The sequence below is a fragment of the Ixodes scapularis genome, unplaced genomic scaffold, assembly GCF_016920785.2.
Source record: "Ixodes scapularis isolate PalLabHiFi unplaced genomic scaffold, ASM1692078v2 PGA_scaffold5__190_contigs__length_132052651, whole genome shotgun sequence".
Lineage (NCBI taxonomy): Eukaryota > Metazoa > Arthropoda > Arachnida > Ixodida > Ixodidae > Ixodes > Ixodes scapularis.
Window position 1 is genome coordinate 112723954 of NW_024609880.1, and position 22791 is coordinate 112746744.

General features: G+C 44.7%; 1 protein-coding gene across 1 annotated transcript; it reads left to right on the forward strand.

Moving 5' to 3' along the window:
* The first annotated feature begins 107 nt into the window (after positions 1 to 107).
* Positions 108 to 22359, forward strand: LOC120843289. The gene is made up of 5 exons (XM_040214607.1): positions 108 to 212; positions 8018 to 8178; positions 12520 to 12617; positions 14592 to 14669; positions 22235 to 22359. Exons 1-5 carry the CDS (start codon positions 108 to 110, stop codon positions 22357 to 22359), a joined length of 567 nt encoding a protein of 188 aa, XP_040070541.1.
* Positions 22360 to 22791: the final 432 nt, after the last annotated feature.

Consider the following 22791-nt stretch of genomic DNA (forward strand, 5'->3'; position numbering starts at 1 on the left):
TGTCATCGACTATAAGTCTTTATCCTGGTGACGTCAAAATTTTGTTCCCCATAAATATGATACGGCGCGCAACACCCTACCAGCGGTACGCTTCAAGTCGCTTAGACATGGCACGTCAACTTTCGACTGTTTGCTGCGTTATGATTGGAGCCATCATTCTCCTTCCTGAGGCGCACTCAAAGGTCTATCAGACCACCTACGATGCTCAAAGGGTAAGCGCTAACGTTCTTTTTCCGGTAGCATTTCCCACTTCATTGTAAGCCTCCTTAACCCGTCTATAAGGCTTACAAAATGTAAACTAAATATTTCACCTACCTGAAGTCCTTGCAGTGAGTCGATAGACCGGTATCGATTAATTCTGCATGTCACTTTTAGTATGAGCAAGTTGTTCAATATTTGTCTATTTGTTACGAGAGTGTATGTATGCTGGTATTTAATGATAATAATACAATATTATTAATATTAATATTTATTGGCAAACAATATTATCCTGTACGTCGACCGTGCCAGTCGCCAGTCGCGGTTCTTTGGAACCAGCGACGTCGTCGAGCTCCAGACCTTGGAGCTCTTTTTCCAGGTCTGGGACTCTGACCCCCCCCCCCCCCCCCCCCCCTCCGTGCTTCAGCGAAGCTTAAAGTGTTTGACCGTGTCAGACTTCTCTACCACGTCGCCCTTACGGGGTGGCAGGCCGCACTCCAAGGATACGCCGACCCGACGGCCTCCTACCTTCTGGGAGCCCCGCTCCCCGCACCACAGCCCCCCCCCCCCCCTCCTTCATCCGACCGGCCCTCCAGACCGACCAACCGTGGCCGAGGAGCCGCCAACCGTGGCGGCCGTGGACGACAGGCAGCACCCCGCCCTCGAGACGTTCCCGACACCGTCGAGTGAACTCTTCCCCCCTCTACGACGGACTGCTACCACCCTACCAGACTCTCATCTCCAGCGCCTCCCACTGTGGGACTCCCTTGAGTACGCGCCCCTTCCCGACACCCCGCCACCAACAGTGGTGAGTCCTGACGTACCTTCCCATCTTGTACAAGAACTCATAGAACCTTTGCACCTTGTCCTGCATGAGCCGCAGCCAGTGTTAGTTTCGGTTGCCGGCCAACAGATAGTGGCCGTTGTTCAGGACGTTGTTGACCCACCAGATATACTCCTCCAGGCCCTTAATTGCGCCAACATTCCTTTAGACGTCCCAGTCTCGCCACCATCCTCTGCGGCCCCTTCCTTGTCCTCCTCCCCCCTCTCCTCCTCGGAGACGGAGGAGGAGGACACTTGGGTCTTGGCGGCCGACCGTATCCTACGTTGGCTCCATGACCAGCACTCCGATGAGCCCTCAGACGGGGACGACGAGTCGGCCGAGGAAGACTCCCGCCTTCCCATCTTTCCTAGCACCACGTGGCAACCTGTTCGAGCTAATGCTCCCCCCCCCCCCCCCCCCCCCCCCCCATAGTCGACTGGGACCTTACTTCTAAAACATTTGGGTTCTTCCCTCCAGCCGACTATGGTAATCTGAGGATACGTTGCGCAGCAACCTCAGTGGTGAACAACCGCCCCCCTCCCCTTCAGATCAGTTGCCGGTGCTCCGTGCTGCAGTCGCTTCCATGACCGCTTCCGGCATTTTGAGAAGAACTTGTCGCGGCCCATATCTTAGCCCGATACAGTTGGCCCCCAAGTCCGCCACTGAGTCACGTTTCATTCTGGATGCTAGCCATCTAACACCGCATCTCACTGCCCCACCCTTCCGCCTCGACCCACTACCTAAAGTCCTCCTCCAGGTCCCCCTTCCCCCTAATGCATACTTTACTAAGGTGGACCTGGCGGAGGCCTTTTATCATGTTTCCCTCCACCCTTCTGCACAGAAGCTCACTACCTTTCGCCTTGACGGCGCCTATTTTTCTTTTACACGGTTGCCGTTTGGCCTCCGTCCAGCCCCGTTTTTAATGCAGCCCTTAGCGACCGCACTCGCACGTATTCTTCGTTCACGCGGGATCTGGGCGTGGGCGTATATAGATAACTTCCTACTCGCACACCCAGATCCCTCGTTCCTCCAAGCACAAACAAATCTTTTTGTGCACCAGCTCACAACTTGCGGTTTTCGGATTAACCCCAAAAACACTGCCCTCATACCATCCCAGTCCATTAAGTTTTTGGGTTTACGCCTAGACACCGTTGCCTCCACCATAGGGCATACTCCCCAACGTATCCAGTCCCTCGCGGACACCTTGCCTCTTTTGCAGTCCCCATGCTCCCAGACCCAGTACCGCCGCCTCGCCGGCCTCTGGGCATTTTATTTTTCATTATACCGCTCAGGCTACAGTGCCCTTCGGCCTCTCTTTGAGTCCGCCCTCACATCTAAACCTCCCCCCCTCCAGTGGCTCCTTGTGTTCAAGGAACTTTGGCATTCGTTGCCACACACCCTACCGCTCGTCCCCCAACCCCCTGTGAACGTGCTTTACGCCGATGCGTCCAACTACGGACTTGGTGTCGTCACGCCCACGTCTGCGCTCGCCATCCTGACCTCCCCTGACCGCCACATCTACCGGAGAGAAGCTGTGGCCTGGACTCTTGCTGCTCTCCTTGCGCCCACTGCTTCCTTGATCTTCACGGACAACAAAGCCCTCCGTTGTGCCATCACAAATGGACACCTGCGTGCCCTGCCCTGGACCCTCACTGTAGCAATGACCTGTCTGTCAATAAAGAAGGACCTCTGGGCCAAGTGGCTGCCGACTGCACAGAACCCCGCCGACATGCCCTCACGCCTTCCGCACTACTTTTCCGCCCATTCCCTCTCGGGATTGGCTGGGGGAATGTCGGAGGGGGGAGAGGGGGCGATCGCTTTATAAGCAAACGCACCCCTCTCTCTGTCAGTTGGTTGCTTCGGAGGGGCACACTCCCGTGTCGCTCCCAGACCCAAGCAACTGACAGAGAGAGGGGTGCCTTTGCTTATATAGCAATCGCCCCCTCTCCCCCCTCCGACATGCCCCCAGCCAATCCCGGGAGGGAATGGGCGGAAAAGTAGTGCGGAAGGCGTGAGGGCATGTCGGCGGGGTTCTGTGCAGTCAGCAGCCACTTGGCCCTGAGGTCCTTCTTTATTGACAGACAGGTCATTGCTACAGTGAGGATCCAGGGCAGGGCACGCAGGTGTCCATTTGCACAACGGAGGGCTTTGTTGTCCGTGAAGATCAAGGAAGCAGTGGGCGCAAGGAGAGCAGCAAGAGTCCAGGCCACAGCTTCTCTCAGGTAGATGTGGCGGTCAGGGGAGGTCAGGATGGCGAGCGCAGACGTGGGCGTGACGACACCAAGTCCGTAGTTGGACGCATCGGCGTAAAGCACGTTCACAGGGGGTTGGGGGACGAGCGGTAGGGTGTGTGGCAACGAATGCCAAAGTTCCTTGAACACATGGAGCCACTGGAGGGGGGGCGGTCTAGATGTGAGGGCGGAGTCAAAGAGAGGCCGAAGGGCACTGTAGCCTGAGCGGTATAATGAAAAATAAAATGCCCAGAGGCCGGCGAGGCGGCGGTACTGGGTCTGGGAGCATGGGGACTGCAAAAGAGGCAAGGTGTCCGCGAGGGACTGGATACGTTGGGGAGTATGCCCTATGGTGGAGGCAACGGTGTCTAGGCGGAAACCCAAAAACTTAATGGACTGGGAAGGTATGAGGGCAGTGTCTTTGGGGTTAATCCAAAAACCGCAAGTGGTGAGCTGGTGCACAAAAAGATTTGTTTGTGCTTGGAGGAACGAGGGATCTGGGTGTGCGAGTAGGAAGTTATCTATATACGCCCACGCCCAGATCCCGCGTGAACGAAGAGTACGTGCGAGTGCGGTCGCTAAGGACTGCATTAAAAACGGGGCTGGACGGAGGCCAAACGGCAACCGTGCAAAAAAAAAAAAAAAATAGGCGCCGTCAAGGCGAAAGGTAGTGAGCTTCTGTGCAGAAGGGTGGAGGGAAACATGATAAAAGGCCTCCGCCAGGTCCACCTTAGTAAAGTATGCATTAGGGGGAAGGGGGACCTGGAGGACTTTAGGTAGTGGGTCGAGGCGGAAGGGTGGGGCAGTGAGATGCGGTGTTAGATGGCTAGCATCCAGAATGAAACGTGACTCAGTGGCGGACTTGGGGGCCAACGGTATCGTGCTAAGATATGGACCGCGACAAGTTCTTCTCAAAATGCCGGAAGCGGTCATGGAAGCGACTGCAGCACGGAGCACCGGCAACTGATCTGAAAGGGGGGGGGGGGGGCGGTTGTTCACCACTGAGGTTGCTGCGCAACGTATCCTCAGATTACCATAGTCGGCTGGAGGGAAGAACCCAAATGTTTTAGAAGTAAGGTCCCAGTCGACTATGGGGGGGTGGGGGGGGGGGTGGGGGGGGGGGGTGGGGGGGGGGGGGAGCATTAGCTCGAACAGGTTGCCACGTGGGGCTAGGAAAGATGGGAAGGCGGGAGTCTTCCTCGGGCGACTCGTCGTCCCCGTCTGAGGGCTCATCGGAGTGCTGGTCATGGAGCCAACGTAGGATACGGTCGGCCGCCAAGACCCAAGTGTCCTCCTCCTCCGTCTCCGAGGAGGAGAAGGGGGAGGAGGACAAGGAAGGGGCTGCAGAGGATGGTGGCGAGACTGGGACGTCTAAAGGAATGTTGGGGCAATTAAGGGCCTGGATTAGTATATCTGGTGGGTCAACAACGTCCTGAACAACGGCCACTATCTGTTGGCCGGCAACCGAAACTAACACTGGCTGCGGCTCATGCAGGACAAGGTGCAAAGGTTCTATGAGTTCTTGTACAAGATGGGAAGGTACGTCAGGACTCACCACTGTTGGTGGCGGGGTGTCGGGCAGGGGCGCGTACTCAAGGGAGTCCCACATGTCCAACTATTATCGTAGTTGGCGCGCAAGGCTGTTCAGCAAGGTGAAAACCCGTACGCTAATGGCGCTTGCCAGCCCGCCACCCAAATTATAGAGTAAAACAATAACATATACACGCACGTATATATATATACACACACCACATACGAAAAAAAAAGACAGAAACGTGCGGCAATTCAACAGACACTAGCAATTGTTACTTGGAACCCAACATTGATATGAGCCCGTGCGGGAAAATTATATTTTGTGTGGAGTATATGAAATGGTGGACGAACTTAAATAAACTTTGCGATCACCTAAACCCCGAACCAACCTTGCCGCAGAAGAAGAAAAAAAAAAGAACGGAAACGTAAGAGCCTGTTTTTACTGGAGAATTTTATCGTCTCGGTTTGTGTATTCTTGAGTCACTAGATTATTTTGCTTTCTACATTGTAATTTTTTCGCCATCGTGGTAGTGGGCACAAGATGTTTCAGCGGGCGCGCTATAAGATAGTCGTATTAACTAGCCTCTCCACTAGCCCGGACGCTTGCTCAGCATGATAGAAAGCTGATCTCAGAGAAGCAAGGCATACTATTGGAGCCCTGGTGTGCATTTTCGGGGTTATTCGCCTGTTAAACAAAAATACAAAATGTTCATCTTTTTTTTTTTTTTTTTTTTGTGAAGGTCCTTACAATTTTCGTTAAGTAGTTGTGTTTCTAATGGGTTTATATATTTGTCGCGGCAGCTTGCGGAAAAAATAACTGCGGGGATTATGTTTTGCAAACAGAAGTGCAGAAAAAGGCACGGTATTGAGCACGTGACTTTTAGAAATGCGTTTTCTGCTAGAGTTCTGGTAACGCACTTTTTTTAACTATGCTAACGCGCCTGTGCCTTTGTCTTCTGGTGGATTCAGATAAGGTCAGACCAGCAGCGTAACCAGGGGGTGCGGTAGGGGAGAGGGGGCTTATGTCTTCCTTAAAGTTTAGCCGCCTCCTATAATACAAACATGCACTTTAACCCCACCCACCCTCTCGAAAATAGTCCTTGCTACACCATTGGATCAGACTGTGGCCGATACTTAAATAACTAGGTAGGAATATGTGTCAAGATATGTTTATATGTCATTGCCTAATTTATTTAATAAATAAACCTATAAATAGTTTCCCTAGAAAAATATTTTTGGACAGAAAACGTCGTTGATCATAAAAAAAAGTGGGAACTCGCATGTACACGCTCCTCCGGTGTTGTCATGTTCGGTAGTAAATAACTGGGTACTTGATATTAGAAAACCACCATTCTTTACAAACAATATATGAGCATAAATAAGCGGGCGTAAATATTATTATACGTTAATTCTTTTACTTGTGGTTTATAAAAAATAGCTCTAATACATGGGACCTTTAATGATTTTGTGCAAAATTTGAAGGCTCATATCTAATGAGATATTTTGTCATAGCGCGCTACTTTGAAGGATTATTTTTCTTGCACACAGCTATAGACAGTCATGAGGGCTTGACGTCACGGAGCTGCGGCGGCGCTGCGATCGCGACGGAGCCGGATGGTGTGGGCAGAAGGGCACACGTTTCGCATGGGCGTCATTATATTTCAGCATGCCGCAATGCTGTGTAGCTGTTAATCGTACTGGAAGGTACAAAACAAGTAGCGGAGTGAGTTTCCGCAAGTTCCCGGAGGACTTTTAAAGGCACAGCAGGTGGATAATATCCGTGGATCAAAAATAATGGTCGCCTCGAGCGGATGACCGTTTGTGCGGCAGCACTCTCTTGATGCAGGTGTGGCTTCCATTCCAATCTCCGTCTTGAGGCTTGCTCATGTGCAGGGAAACCTTCGTCTGATTGAGACCACCCAAAATTTTGTCCCCACGGTGTTCGCGCACGAAGCACCGGCCAAGGGCTCGTCGGGGGCTCGCTACGCCCGTGCTACCAAGCGAAAGGATACCGGCGGCCAAACTGTCAAAACGTTACCCCTTGTCGTGCCCTGTGGTCATGATGGTAGAAAAAAGGTTGATATGTGTATTTAATCAATTAATAAATACACTTCAGCAGACCCACAGTCTGCTGATCCCGCCGGCAGTGCGGAAACCGGCTCGAAGTAATCGTAGGACTTGAAAGACTTGCACGCCTGCACCGTGTCGGCCGTGAACTGGCTTGGTGAAAAACCTAAATAGACAACGACGTGAGTCGTCGACGTCGGTGGCAGCAACTTCAGGTCGGAACTCCAGCAGGTCTTGTTCACGGCGTACTGACCGTCCAAGGCAACGCGGTTCACGCACAGTTTGTCTCGATACCGCTGCCGTTCAGGCTCGGGTAGCGAGCTGAAACAGTCGGGCATAACGTACGGAGTACGTTGGCAGAAAATACGATGCAGAAATAAAGCTAGAAGCGTCTCCACAAAGTCAACAACGAGCGTACGCCACAGAACGCAATGGCAAAAACACGGAGAGCCGGGCCGCTTCTGCCCACATGGCTTCTGCACATGCGCAGCCTTCCGGCCATGTTGGTAAGCGGAGCCGCTCCGCGTGTCGGTCTATAGAATGATTTCAAGATCAAATGATTGTATATAATGGTTACCACGTGATATTATCATGCAAACACATGATTAACATTGAAACACAAATATCTACATAAAAATCGTTTTTTCTTCTTTATTTGCAGTTCTTTTTTTTTATGTGGGATTTCATACTCCTGAAAATTATGTTCCAATATGCCTGATGAAGAAGTTACTGACCTACAGATCCTCTACGGAGCCCCTTTTTTTAGGCATGGTAACCCTGGAGCGAGGGGTCAAAAAGGGGACGGACAGACCCGAAACTCCGAACGAGGCTTAGCATGTCTATCCTAAACCAGCTCCCCTGTCTATTTCCTTTAACTTTCCTTCTTTAGTCTGCGTAGGGTTCTGGCCTGAACGAAACGCGGTCTCGAGTTACAGTTTTATCAAGTTAATAGTGCTTTAAACTCAGACTGTGTTATATGGTTGTCACTGAACCGCTTTGGGTTTCGCAGTCATGAATCGGAAAACAAAGCACCGACTGAAAGCCGAACCCTGACGCACTGCTTGTTTCCTCACTGATTAGACACGAGCGCTAGCTGAACGTCTTGGTCGAGTGTATGGGAGTTACTCCCGCGGGTCTCCTAACGTAGTCCGTTTTACCTTTCCAGGAGCTTGCGTTACCAAAGCGGTACTACTTGCAATATCGTTCCTACCGAGACGACCATGCGGTACCAGAGGCGGCTAAGTGTGTGTCGCTGGTTGTAATGAACAATGCATTTGGTGTAAGAAACGCCATTCTCTTCTACAAGCCGACTCTTCAAAGTCAAACGTAAGGGCTTAATGTGCATTACCAACTGCATGTTTGCGAACGTTTTCGTCCTTGGTTCTCTGCAGGCGTGTATTAAGTGTCGTCCTTAATTTGGAAAACCGGCCTAAATATTCACTACAGTGATGTTTCGCTAGAATGGACACGTATTACCCCCAAAGGGCGTTCATAGAGTAAGGTGTTCCTAGTAACGAGATAAAAATGCATTTATTTACTCAGTTCTTGCCCCAAAAATGTTGTCTATAGCGGCGGGTTCACATAACGGGTTCCAGATTAACGATGCATTACTGTATTACAAGAGTAAACTAATCTTAACATACTCTTTAAAAGAAAGACTTCATCAACCACTTGAGAGCAGCCACGGTACATGACCATTATTTGTTTCATTATCATATCGCACAAAGGTAATATATATATATATATATATCACCTTCGTCAGGAAGCGTCCTGAAGAAGGCCGAACTCTGGTCGAAACGTCGAAGAATAAATCGTCCGCTGTTGCTGTCTTCACGAAAGGTTTTCTTTCCTTCTAAGTTATATATATATATATATATAAGAGTAAACGTGTTTCGAAGCTGTTACTTTAGTTTTAGGACATTATGATCGACGTTTCGGCCTAGGTCAGTCCTTCATCTTCTTACACTATATATATATTTTGTTTCAATCTGTTACTAAGGAACACCGATTTGAATACAATAGTTTAATATACGTTTTATTTTCTATTTTAATACATTTAACAAATATTTAGTCACTGCGGAGTGCACTTGTTTGTTTTTGTGTGATTCTACTGGGGACGCCCACAGAAACGCGGGCCGCCTTCTTTGAACTTCAACTGCATATATGCAGAGCGCAGTTCCAGTTGAGAAGTGCAATTATGCAGTTGGAATTCAAAGAGCAATTCCAGCGTTTCTCAACAGCAGATGAGTGCATTTCTTATATTTAAGTGTCAATGATTAGAAGCAGCGTTAATATACCGGCATCTTTGTTAATTTCTCCTTAGAATATGTTGATTTAACGAAATAGAAACGGTCTCTTCTGAGCCGAAAAACAAACATCTCTACCTGATCTTTGTGATTATTGAACCTTAAGTGGATTGGAGTTTGTATTCGGTCCCCGTACTGCATTTGGCATTACTCACATTCTAGTAACATACTACTGATGGTAGTGCAGTCACATTACCCCGAATTTTGAAGGTAAAGTTGTATCCCGTGCCTTCAAAGGACTGTGTGCGGATGACGTTCCCACTCACGAGGCATCATGATAGGTAGACTTCCTGTATTCCCCGCCTAGGGCGTCCCAATTCCTGGTCCTCACCTTCTAAATTAAACAATGGCGCAAACAGTCATTGATGTCGTTAAGCAGATCCAAATGTAAACTAATCTATTTCACTAGAAAAAACATCTGTCCTACCATATTAATATGCCATCGGCCCTGACCTCATTGAGACCGTTTTAACATATAAATATCTTGGTGTAAAAATAACATCAGACCTCTCATGCAATAACCACATTGAAGTCAGTCGAGCTGAATCATCAAGAGCTCCAGGATTCATTCGACGTAACCTTCGCAGTGATATTCCACTCGTCCACGCACTGAAACGTGTTCGTCAAACCTAAATTAGAATATGCAGCTTCCATCTGGCAGCATTCCCATCGAGCCTACCTCATCAATCATCTGAAGACAGTACAAAGCCGGGCAGCTTGTTTTCTCCTGACAAACACGATTTTTAGCCAGTGTATCCGCCTTAAAAAGTCAACTGACCCTGTCTTCTGTGCAGCTCCGCAGGAAGCTCTCTCGCCGGTGTCTTCTCCCTAAAGTTTACTATCACTGCCCCGCTCTTTGTTATCACCTCTTGACAGAACATCGTCCCGCCTTTACAACTGCAGCAAGATTAAACGTATATTCGGTTCTACAAACGCATTTAGTCAGTCTTTCATCTCTTAAGCAATCTGCGACTGGAACAGCCTACCATCTTCCATAGTCACCATTGTAGACCCAAAAGGTTTCTCTCAAGTTTACGGGCTCGTCTTTCTTGTTATTAGTATTTGTTTCTACTTTATTTCTAACAGAGTTTATCCTGAATTCATTAAATTAACCTGTGTTTTTATGTCTTGATTTGTGTAAAAGTGTATCCCCCTATCCCCTTTTATGTAAGGCTCTAACCGGGCCCTGAAGACAAATAAATGAAAAAATTATATATATCTTTAAGATTCTTAGGGCGCCTGAGTACGAAAAATATTGAAAAGAGATTATATTTTTAAAAAAAATTTCAGTTTGTTGGGTAATTTCAAAAGGTATTTAAAGGATGCCGGTAATGTTAGGCAGGCTCTTTAAGGATGCTAAGAAGTCTGTTATTCTGACGAATATCACATCGGCTGGGTAATGTGGTCGTCAATAGTTGATCGCGGTCGAGTGTCCTCGCTCTTTCAATTGCGCCGTCAGTTACCGTTGGCGGACATTTTCCTCTCACTGTTCGTTGAAGTAACCCTCGTGAGAGCATATTTTGTCAAACTTTTGAGCCTGTCCGTGCGGTATACTTGTTTCACAATCGCGGGAGTGGTAGCGGTTACAATGCAAATATTTCAACGACCTGTATATTTCCTATACATTTTTTTACGTTTTTTGTTTACGTGACCCAAAGAAAGTTAACTCTTGCTAGAGAATACGTATGAGTAAATATAGTGGTTCGGTGAGCAGAATACACTTAAATAAGCTGGCCATCCGTTTGTTCCCGTATCAGAAATATGTCGTCAATGTATCGTCTGTAAAATAAGGGTCGCAGAGGCCTGCTCAATGGAAATTTTTTTTAATTCGAAAGCAATAACTGCCTTATTGAGCGAAGTCGATGAAGCCGGGCAAAACTGCAACTAAATTCTCTTGGCTGGGCGTCGTCTGTAGAAGCGGAACGGCAACTAAATTGCCACTGGCTGCGAAATATTTCTCGGGAAGCTAGGTTCCTGTAAACAAAGTAAATTAATGGCTTTGAAAAATAATTTCGCACATTTCCGTCTGGGTGGGAAAATAACCCTGGCCTCCGGGGTGCGAGACGGGCACGCTTCCCCGACGACACGGTGGCTCTACACTTCCGGCTGACTAAAGATGTGCCTAGTGCGTGCGTCATGCCCCCCTTTCGTATTCTGACGGGTTAACAAACCTAAATGTTTCTGACGAATCTTTTTTTTTTTTGTTCTTTGTTTATAAAAATGTTGGTATAGTTAGAAACCGTTTTAGCGCCAATCGCTATTTCACTGAGCCGCAGGGCCAAGGTTTTTGTTATAACCAAGGCTATTGACGCTCTCGTACGTATCATTTCGTAAGGCGCTTCTGTTGTCGTGGGGTATATTTGTGTAAAGAGATGAAACGTAGGGACGTATGTTCTCTTTAAAGGCCCAATCCGGAATACAGTCCTCGAAATTTGTGAACGTGCTTAAAATGTTTTACGAAATAATCACATGTGGGTAAAACTGCGATAGTAAGGCGGTCTATGGAGCTGGAGATAGGTTCTGTCAGGGCTCTGTCAGATATATTGGGGCGGCCAGGGTTTCTCGCTTTGTTCATTTTTGAAGTCGCATAAAAACGTCCTACCTTAGCATATTTTGGTTTAAAGGAAATGAAAATGGAGGTTAATATACTACCTATCTCCATAAAATCAGTTACAGTGTTCAAAAAATGTAATGGCTTCGGTCGGATCATTTTCGGGTAACTTATAAAATAATGTTTCCCACAATTGGGAAAGGCCTTCTAGGTTTTCGTTGTAATTCACTATTACAACGGTTCCTTTATTGTCGGCTGGCTTAATAGTTGTGTCTCGTCAACTGCTAAGATATTTAGATCCCGCTCGCAAAAGGTGAAGTTATAGGTGTGTGGCCTGCGCTTCTTGTATTTCGCTATATATATTTTTGGGCAGATTTTACGGAGAAATTCAAATGTTCACAGCAATGGGCACTAAAAGTTTTTCTGTCGTTTTTTTAATTTTTTTTTTTTCAAATGAATAATCTGTTGCATGCTTAGGGTTTTGTAAAAGCATTCCCATAGCCGTAGGTTTCGGCAAAGTTGATTAAAAAAGTTCGGCTATAAAGGCAACGGAAGAATATTTAAAAATACAGTAAACCAATACCTAGCTGAGCACGACGACCTTGCTAAGACGAAGAATAGATTTATAAAAATTTATATTAGTGCTGCCAAATTGTGTACGTCTATGTAACAGTTTAAGCTGTACGACTCTTTGATCCAAAATACTACTACCGGCTTGTTTCTTTCCAGTGGACGTTTAGTGACGACTGCATTTTTCAGTTTTTTTCTTGCATTGTTTTTAACTATACAGTAAATAATGTGTTTTCGCAGGAAAAACAAGCAAGTCAGGATAACGACTCACAAACCACCTGGCAGCCGCAGCGTCGTAGACACTATGATGAGAATCACCGATACTGATACAGGACGTCGTGAGTAAAATTGTATTTACTTGGGATCATAATGAAAGTATTTATATGTCGCCATCCGAAGGTTGTTTTCTTTTGCCGAGATTTAATGCTTACAAAAGCATTGAATCCCTGTGATATAAGCTTAATTTTCAAAATTATTACTTTGATTTTAATCAATAAACTTCAAACTAAGTTTAATTTATTATTCTTATCATTAAATTATCATTATTATTATTATTACAATTATGTGATGTTATTCCGTGATGTTATTCCGTGCGAACTTCCTTTTTTTTGTATTTTCCAGTGAAGTGTCTGGTCCCACAAGTCCCTGATGGCTTTGATCGGACCCGACACTCAACTGGCTATACCTGAACTACTGAATAAATTTATTATTATTATTTTTATTATTACTATTATTATTATTGTTTTATTATTAATAGTATTCTTATAGTTAACCTGTTCAATATGCTAGGTCCGTAAATTCCTTATGTCTTTATTTTTATTGCGACCTCTCATGGAATAGTCACATATGTCCTCTATGTGTCAACGACAAAGAACTATCTTTTGTTTACTCTGCAATATTAGAAGTGTTGTACAATTGCCAATTACAAATAACATTATGGCAGAATCAGACTACACCATACTTAGGTGTGCCATTACTCCTTTTTAACTGTCTACTTTCTGGCATTCACGAGTTGATCGCATTTTAAAAGATATCCTGATAAGTGTCACATACAATAGAGATTTATTGGATGATAACGTCTTTGCTTCTTTTAGACTGCCGGCTTTTTATTTATTTTATTTTTTTCAAACAGTTTTTTGGAGGCAGTTCAGGAATATTAAGTTCAAAGTCGTGTCAAGCCAATCTCGTAAATTTATAGCTGCTGCCCGTTTACAAACTCCGTGAGTTGGAACACAAGACGGCAAAAGTGTGCTTTCCTTTTACGTGCCAAATATTTTTAGCAACTTCATAAACCCAGTGTTTTTCCTAAGCTCAAACAAGCAATTGAATAAATCTGTGAGAAGCATATTTTCTGGCATGTTGAGGCAGTGATGGCATATATTTCTCTCTTTCTTATTTTGGCAATCTTACAATTCCTTTTTTTTTGTGTGTGTGTGTGTGTGTGTTTTCGTAAGTTTCTCTTCTTCAAGTAAACAAAAATTATTATTATTTTTTTTTTTTTTTTTTACGGGTGAGTATTCAAAAACGGAGTGGGCGAATTTCCTTTCATGAACGTCTTTACCTCCGAAACCAATGCGTTTTTTTTTTATCTTTTAGTTACTATCTTGCTTTCCGTGCTTGCATTGAGTATTCTGTATTTCTTTTTGTAAATATTCATATACTACGAATATACTAAGACTACGAATTTTGACCTGTGGGAAGTCTCTTCACACAGGTCAAACGTGAGACGCTGTAAATGTCGACCTGTATGAATCCTTCTTTGTTTATTTTCTTGCAAATTTTCCCTGATTTTTTTTTTACACGTGACACTACCGAACTTGACCCGTTTTATTTTTAATGCAGAGTATGGTCTTATATGGTCTTATTAGCCCTTGCTGGCTTTGATTGAACCCGGAAATCAACTTCAAGATACCGGTATTTGTAATGAAAGATTATTACTTCAATTATACTATAATTTCAAGGTTATTATAAAGATATAAAGTATTATACCAGGAAAGTTCATTCACCTCCTCTCGAACGCGATTTTTTCTCACGAGAACAAGAAAGTATCTTGCGAAAGCAATGTCTGTTCCGCAGTGCGGAAATGTCTTGCTATCATATAAAAACTGAATTAAAAAAATAGACATGACACGCGCCATGATTGTCCTTATATGAACATGCCCTTATTCAGCTTGGGGCTACACTGATGAGCTCCAAAATATACTTACGTTCAAACTAGGGAACACTTATTACATATTCGCAACTAGAATATTTAAACTTGATGATTATTTTTGACCATAGTTAAAGGTGTAATATTGTTTCCTTAAATGCAGAGCTCTACGACCAAACGCTTCAATTCACCGACTACCGCACTTGTCGTGTGCTTGTTCAGCAGTTTGCTCAAACCAGACGTAAGTAGTGCTTGATATTTTCCCCCTATGATTATGACTTTTTCCTAGCAAATGAATATGATTTAGTGGACCCTATTTTCGCAAGGTAATCGCATACATGCCTGTCATTACTGAACCAACGGCTTATTTGTCTTATTATGTTTTTGATCTATACTTTACAGGGTGATTCAAGGAGAGGCGAAGCTCTTTAAATCGACCGCAAAATTCGGTTTCTTAACCTATCGCGCTACGACTTTATGCAGCGTTGCCCACAGATGGTGCATTTCTTTTGTAAAAGTATCAAAGAGCGAACTTACCTGAGGAAAACATAAAGAAAGAAAAAGGCTTAGCTACTTTGTAAAAGCAGCGAAGCCGCCGGTCTTCAAACAACACAGCGACGTTTCGCACGGGAGACAAGAGATGGCGCAAGCGGTCGCGAAGCCAACTGCCGCCAACGAATGAGCATACGACGCCGAGAGCCGGCGTCTCTAGCAGACAAGAAACCAGGAGCGGATTCAGAGGGGGGGTCCGGATGTCCTAACCCCCCTCTTGATTTCTGCTTGTGTAAATTTTAGGGTGTAAAACAAAGGAGAGGGGGAGGGGGTTCTAAACATATGGTACGCTGACCAACACCAGACCCCCCCCCCCCCCCCCCCCCTAAGGAAATGCCTGCATCCGCCCCTGCAAGCAACTGCAGTTCCTTGTTGCTACCGCGCCTGTTTTTGTTTCTACGACTGCCGCCGGCCTGCGGAACGCGCGCCGCTTTTGAGTCGAAAACATCGTCCGCTATATAAAAAAAAAAAAAAGACGCCGGCTCTCGGCACCGTATGCTCGTTCGTTGGCGGCGTTCGTTGCGCCATCTCTTATCTCCCGTGCGAAACGGCGCCTTTTTGTTTGAAGACCGTCAGCTTCGCTGCGTTTTCAAAGTAGCTAAGCCTGTTTTTTTTCTTTACTTTTTCCTCAGGTAAGTTCGCTCTTTGAAACTTTTACAAAAGAAATGCACCATCTCTGGGCAACGCTGCACAAAGTCGTAGCGTGATAGGTTAAGAAACCGAATTTTGCGGTCGATTTAAAGAGCCTGGCCTCTCCTTGAATCACCCTGTAGCATGCAGTCTCCCACTGACACAAAGCATTTTTGAAGTAACAAACTGCGAATTCAATAACATACTTCCTCGTAAATTGGCGTTCTGAAAAAAGAAAGCTTGCCTTTCAGAGAACACTTAGAAAGGTAAGATTCGTTGACTCGTATATACATTTTGTTATGAAGCGTAAGCCACCGAGAAAGTGCCATTATACAGGCTTGATCGTGCTGACCAAGGCCATGGAGCACAGAATTTGCCCAGCACTTACACTCCGTGTGTTGTTCGTGCTATATTTTTCATCCTTTAATTATCTATTTTTTACGTTATGTTTATTTATTTGTACTTTATTGCCATGTTTTTATTGTTTCATTTTTTCATTTTTTATTTGTGTTTTATTCATATTTATTTATTTTATTTTAATTTTACTATTTATTTATTATAATTAATTTTCTGCCGACGTTGCCGGCTTTTTTGCATTCTAATAAATGAAAATGCATATCCATACCCCCTGGCGTGTACGTTCCTAGGTGCGTACATTTCCTGTTTTTCCGACAACCGGAAACAATTCTTTCATTGTTGGGATGTAATTTTGTTTGTCTTTGAAGATACACTCAAGAGGTGTGTGCATAGATCACTGCACCTTCCGTTTATTTTGTCGTTTTTTTTTTCTTGTAGAGAAGGAAAGAATGTGCCATGCGACTTGTTTATATAGTCCTATAGATTGTGCAGCCTATGGAAATTATGCATGGCGGCACGACATCCTTAAGTCTGCACTCAGTCGTTAGACCTATGTTTTGTAGAACTGGTACTCCAGCTCTAGAGCGCATAATGAGGCCCCGCCCGAATGGGTTGGCCTGTTAGATGGGCTTGCAGGCATGATTTTTAAACGATACTATAGCGGCTCTATAACTAGGGCATGTGAGGTTTTCAGTCCCACTGTTTGTTTTGTGCACAAAAGAAAAAAAAAACGCTTCTACATCTGTAGTTATAACATCCGACTGCCACTGCACCGACCCAGGTTTGACCCAAGCTGCTGGCTTTAAATTTATAAACTATATATATGTAATCTTAACGCCCGTAACGCTCCTAACCTGTAACTCGTTTATGATGCACGCTTTCAAGCTCGTTCATGACAATTTTCTGATAGAAAACATCGCATAATTCCGATTCTTTATTAATACAAACATTACAGCTATATACTATTTTTGCGTTGGTACTAGGCCAAGCCCTCAATTAATCGGTTTCGCTGATTTTTATTCATAATAGACCCCTCTCAGAAAGCCCGACACCGGTGGAAAAGTTAGATCTGCCCGGGTACACCTCGCAGCAGGCGCCACCTTGAAGAGTGCTCCAAGTTTGTTCACGCTTCCCCAGTACGAGTTGTATAGTGTAGGGGGAGGCCGTGACCGATATGCAACTACCGTTTTTTTTTATCATGCGCTAGGAAAAAAATATGCTTGGAGTAAGGACAAATTACTAAATGGTGCCATGAAAAGTGAGAGTCGAGTAGTTCCTTGAACGTTTTTTATGTTTTTCGATAATGTGCTCGAAGCCATCTTGTTGTGAAACATTTGTGAGTGTTCGTGGCTCCGCGAGTTGAAAGGCTTACAGTTGCATCATCTTGTTATTCTGGAGTCTATTCCCGATCAGCCCCAAACGTATGTAAGACGCAGTGAACAGTTGTCGGCGATCCGGTGACTACCAACCCACCGATTGCTAGTCCCTGCGCTCGCAAGTCCTCTGACTGACAAACTCGTTAGCAGATTGCAGACGTCAAGGGACAGGTAGGCCTCATGTCTAGAAGAAGTTTGCGAAAGCTGTGTCTCTTTCAGTTTGCTCGGGTGGCGCTAGCAGATCATCTCTTCAGACGGGTTGCGTAAAAGCCAAGTGTGATTATATCGCAATCCTCACTCAGCTGTTTTTAAGTCCTGCACCAGATTATTTTAAGTCGTGCCATACATAAAATAAAGTATCTACCTTAAAATCGGTTGCGCGATTGCATTTACTCGTATTGTTCAATAAGTCGTGCTCACGGCCGAATAATTTTCCCACGCCTTCTCGAGCGTAGTTGCTAAAACGATAATCCTTGGAAATCAGTTGTTACACGTATTAACTACAACAATATTGTAATAACCTCACTTTTAATTGTACTAGGCAGTCTTTAAGCTGTCATTCATCAGGTGTTTAAATCTGCCAGACAAGCACGTCAGGCCGTGGTTTTACATATCGTCCGCATCTACTAGTAAAGCCTCCACACGAATAAATTTTCTATACGAAAAACAAAAATGCATTAAAACCCGACAGCCGCACACATTCCATATATAAAAAAGTAACTCTATGTGCAATGTGTAAGACTCACTTGCAAATCTACTCGTCAAAAGCGCATCGCCACGTTGAACGGGAAGTCGTCACCCCGATCGTGGCTGACTCTTAGTCCGGACCTCCCGCTGGTTTCTTCACTAGTTCGGGCAACCAAACTGCTCTCCATCTGACTTTTCACGAGAAAACGCGAGCGGACTCATGTATAACATGTGGCATTTCCTAGTAGAATGGACAATTGGGCGAGTTGGCAAGAGTTCATTATAACTTACAGCGCGACTGGGACAACGACGGACAGAGGAGAAAACACGGAACAACCGCTGGAATTTCCTGGCTAGATGGCTGACATTGTCATAATAAAAGCAGAGCTTTCTAAACTTGAGACAGTGGCGCGTCGTCTCAGTCGGTACTATTATTAGACAACTCTACAGATTATGCTCTACTGTGCCGCAAAATAAATATAAGTGTGAAGGTGTCCGAGATCTTCTCGTTAAGTACATTTATTCATCTGGAAATCTTTTCCGCTCTCTTGACTTCCCGAAGCATTTTGCTTCTTATCACAGTTGTCTGGGACGCGGGAAATTATTTTCGACTATCTCTCGTAACACGTAGACAGTTGATTACGGTTTTACCTTGCTCTAGTATTGTAGTTATTGAAAATTGAATCTGAGTATTTACAAAGCCAACAGAGTTTACCAGTTATTTTCTTTATTTCTACATAAAATGGCGAGGTCGCTTTGAAGAAACCGCATAAGTACTCCACTCAGTACTACACGCGACAGGTGGGTGGAACGCTCAGAATCGTTTGGGCTTTTACTCGAAATTGTACGATGTCGTGTACTTTTTTCGGGCATCTCAGAGATCCCTTCTAAAGCCTTGGTTGTTTGTAAGATCAGATGATGGTCAAAACAGTTTCATTTTTTATTTGTTCATTGTATTTAGTTTAAGTGACACATACACAGCTTGACACCTTCTTAGTGGTGCATTTATTGTTGTTAGTGTTGCGTGGTAGGTTTTATCTGAGATATGAATCCGTTCAACTGCAGTCTTTGCTTGGTCGATAAGCTACGACAAAAAATGCTTGAATTGCAGGTCTGGATTCATGATTTGTATAGCAAAAAGGTGATTCCAGAAACCTGGCCAATATTTGAGGTTCCCGTGAAAGCTCGTCAAGTGAAGTTTTGCTAAGGTCATAGATTGGAGATGGTACCCCGAAAAAAAAGTTGTGTCACTTGAAGGGTTCTGAGTTTGGTCATAGGTGACGGTCGCGGTTGATGTTTGGATTGCAAGTTTTAAAATACCATTCAGAAAAGTGCTAACATTTTGTAGAATGTTGTAGCGTTTTTTTATTGTATTCCAGCTCACTGGAAGTTTTATTCCAGTGTTTAATTATACATTAATGCCAACATTTCGCTACAAAGACTTTAAATACGTCTGTTTTTAGTGTTGTTGAAAATGTACAATGGTAGTCACACTTGTCTATGACGCGCGAGCGTGCAGCTTTCTCCGTGGAGAGCTAGATACGTGGGATTCGCGGAAACTAAGCTAGTCACGTGGCGCAACATGAAACGGCCCGCTCGAGGGGTGTCCTGCGCTCCCTATTAGCTGGCAGCGAACGCGGAAGGCTGCTCGCACGCTTTTTACAACCATCATTGCTCGAACAATAAACAAACTAAAGCATGAGGTCGTATCAACAATGTCGTCATCAAAAAAAAAAAAAAATATCATAAAGCGCTTTACTTTTATTGCTTATCAAGCTGGTATAAGGCTTGCTGCTATGCAAAAAACAAAAGTATATCAATTGACCGAATTCAACAGGATTGCGCATAGTATCGAGAGAATCCTACAGGACAAAAGCGCTGATCGTCGACAATGACACCACGAGTGCCGAAAGACGTCCGAACAAGAATAGTCGAGATAGGCAACCGGCAATGCTGTTTGGTTTGGCGCCATCTAGCGACTGAAACAAGAAATATTGGGTACCCCTGGGAGTGGCGGCTGCATTGTTCAAACGTGAGCTATTACTTTGGTGTCGCCGCTGAGCCTAGTGTCTGAAGCAAGAAATACTGGGTATCCCAGGAAGCCGTGATCGCGTAAAGTGCCAGTAGAGCGAAAGCTACGGCCCTGGTGGGCCAATCGGAACGTGACTGCCTATCACCGGAGGGCGCCTCAACTCCGGAGAAGTATCAGGCTTTTCGCTGCGTCATGCTCCAATATGTGTGTGTTCCGCTCGTATACGTCCCGCATTTCGAAGCCTTCGGCACGCAATGTGGGGCTTATCGTTCACCCTTTGCCAAGTTACAACGAGACACGCTATAACCGTGCTCTCTCTCTGCTGGCGCCGCCTGGCCGTTGCCGGTTGGCTATGAGCGAAGCGGGGTTGTCCCGGCTGATAGAGTGGGTAGGACACCCCTCGAGCGGGCCGTTCCATGTTGCGCCATGTGACTAGCTTAGGTTCAGCGAATGCCACCAGTCTAGCTCTTTCCGGAGAAACCGCACGCTCGAGCGTTATAGAGTAGTGTGATTAGCACTGCACGTGATTCGGAAATTTATCTTCTGTTGGATCGCGGATTCTCAGAATCTTTCCCATATGCGAAGATGTCCAGTTGGCTGCTGGGCGAATGACGGTGCAGGTTTTCGTTGCTTGTTCCATTACAGTAGGTTATGAGGTGAGGTCTTCACCTAGATGGCTGAAGTTAGAGACCAAAACTATAGCTCTGTTACGTTGTTTAAGTACATCTGAATGTCGCTGCACCCGATATAGTAACGTGTTCGGGATATATTTTGTGTTTCGCCGACACCTAACATGGTGATTTAACCGTTCATGCTAACACTAAACCTGCTAAATTTAAATTCAAGATAGAAAAAAAAAGGTAATCGAATTTTGTTGCATAGCAAATTCAAGAAGCAATAATCAACGCAATCTGTGTCTAATTTGAAAGGTACAGTCCTGATCGACTCAACTTAAGCGCACCACCACGCGTTTCGGTTTTCGCGGGCGGTGCCTTAGCGGCTGTCGGTACTGGAAGTTGGTGACGTGGCTTCGGGCAAATTCAAGTGTCTGGGGGGAGTGTGGTAGCCCCAGAGCTGGGGCACCGCTCCTCATTTCTACACTCGCTGACAGCTCTAGGAACGCAGGCGTATCGATGCCCGAGCATCTTATTATCGCTCCTCGACCAACGAGATGGCGATATTAGGCAATAAGAACGCCGAAGAGAAAATCTCGAAGTTCATTGACCAAAATAATCAAACAGTTCCAGTTTCGACATAAATGCGCGCATCGAAATATATCTCTACATATTTTTTTGTGTTTATATCACCAGATTTCGAAACCGGACGCAGGAAGAGCGCAGGGCGGTTCGTTCACTATAACGCATAAATCATAAAAATGTGACGTCGTAGTTTCACACACCTCGTGCTTATCTCAGCAGCGTGTCCTCGGTGGGTGCGCCAATGTCGCGTTTACCGCGATAACAACGAAGCACCCGAAATTAGTGCGTCCCTCTTCTAAACATCATTATGGATAGATGTTCCAGCGTTGTTTCTGCATCCAGTTTTAAAATAACTTTTCAGGATGTACAACAAAAAAACTTATTGTTGTGTATTCAATGCTACTTCAAAAACTATTTAAATGCATTTAACCTCTAAACTGTCGCCAATGCTGTACTTTCAACATCATCATAAAAGCAATGACGCAGAGTTTTACGTGTTATGTTTTATTAATTTGAGCTAAATGTAATATATATTACCCGTCCGTAGTGAACCGACCGTTAAAAAACGCCAGAAAAGGTGGAACTCATAGAAAGCCTTCATTTAGAGTTGGAAAGTAATTGCTCGTTGGCTAAAAGTAGTGTCAAAGACACGATGTTAGAATGTAGTATTGATGCAAGTTTGATGCAGAAAAATTACTGTAATATTGATGCAGTGAACTTATTCTAGTTCATATTTCATTCCTCTCATAATTGGTGCGACCTTGCAAAGCACTTTTATTTGCTTAACGCCACTCTAAGATCATATGACCTGATGGATTATTGACCCATTTGCCCTATTTGATGCTGAGGTAAATAGTTCATTAGGTCGTTTTAGTATGTAATCAATATTATCAGCATGAATTTATTTAATTACATGTATTAAACACAATTTACGAGTATATAAATATATTTGTGAATTTTTAATCTTTTACAGAATGTAGCCTGTGGGTGATCCCCGAGAGAAGAGGGGGACCTATTCCAGCTGTATGCTCGCAGGCCTACACTGATATCTGTGGAGATCGAAGGCATCAGATTGATGATCCTCAACGTTGCCGATAATTTTCTTTTGAGACAGTACACAATAAAAATAAAACGCGAAAAATTGTCATTCATTATTTTTTGAGAAATACATAGTCAGTGTCTTCAACAATTTAATGCGTATTGTATAATTGTTCCTCAGATATTTTATTGCATCGACAACAAAAACGTTGTCTTATTAGAATTACTGTCTGTATAACAGTTGCTGCAATTATTTGACTTGCTCGTTGAATGATTTTGTACTTAAATTTATAATCAAAGACGTCGGCACTATTCTAAGTGCATAATGGAGAAACTACTCGCCGTATCTGTTTTGCTTTTTAGTTCCAATAATCGGTATGAACGTCAAATAAAAATTGATAAATATGTAAAATAACAGTGACTCGCTCGATGGTGTCGTCCTGAAGCTTCCATCAAACTGGTGTCACTTTAGTAGTACCGCTGGTATGTCAA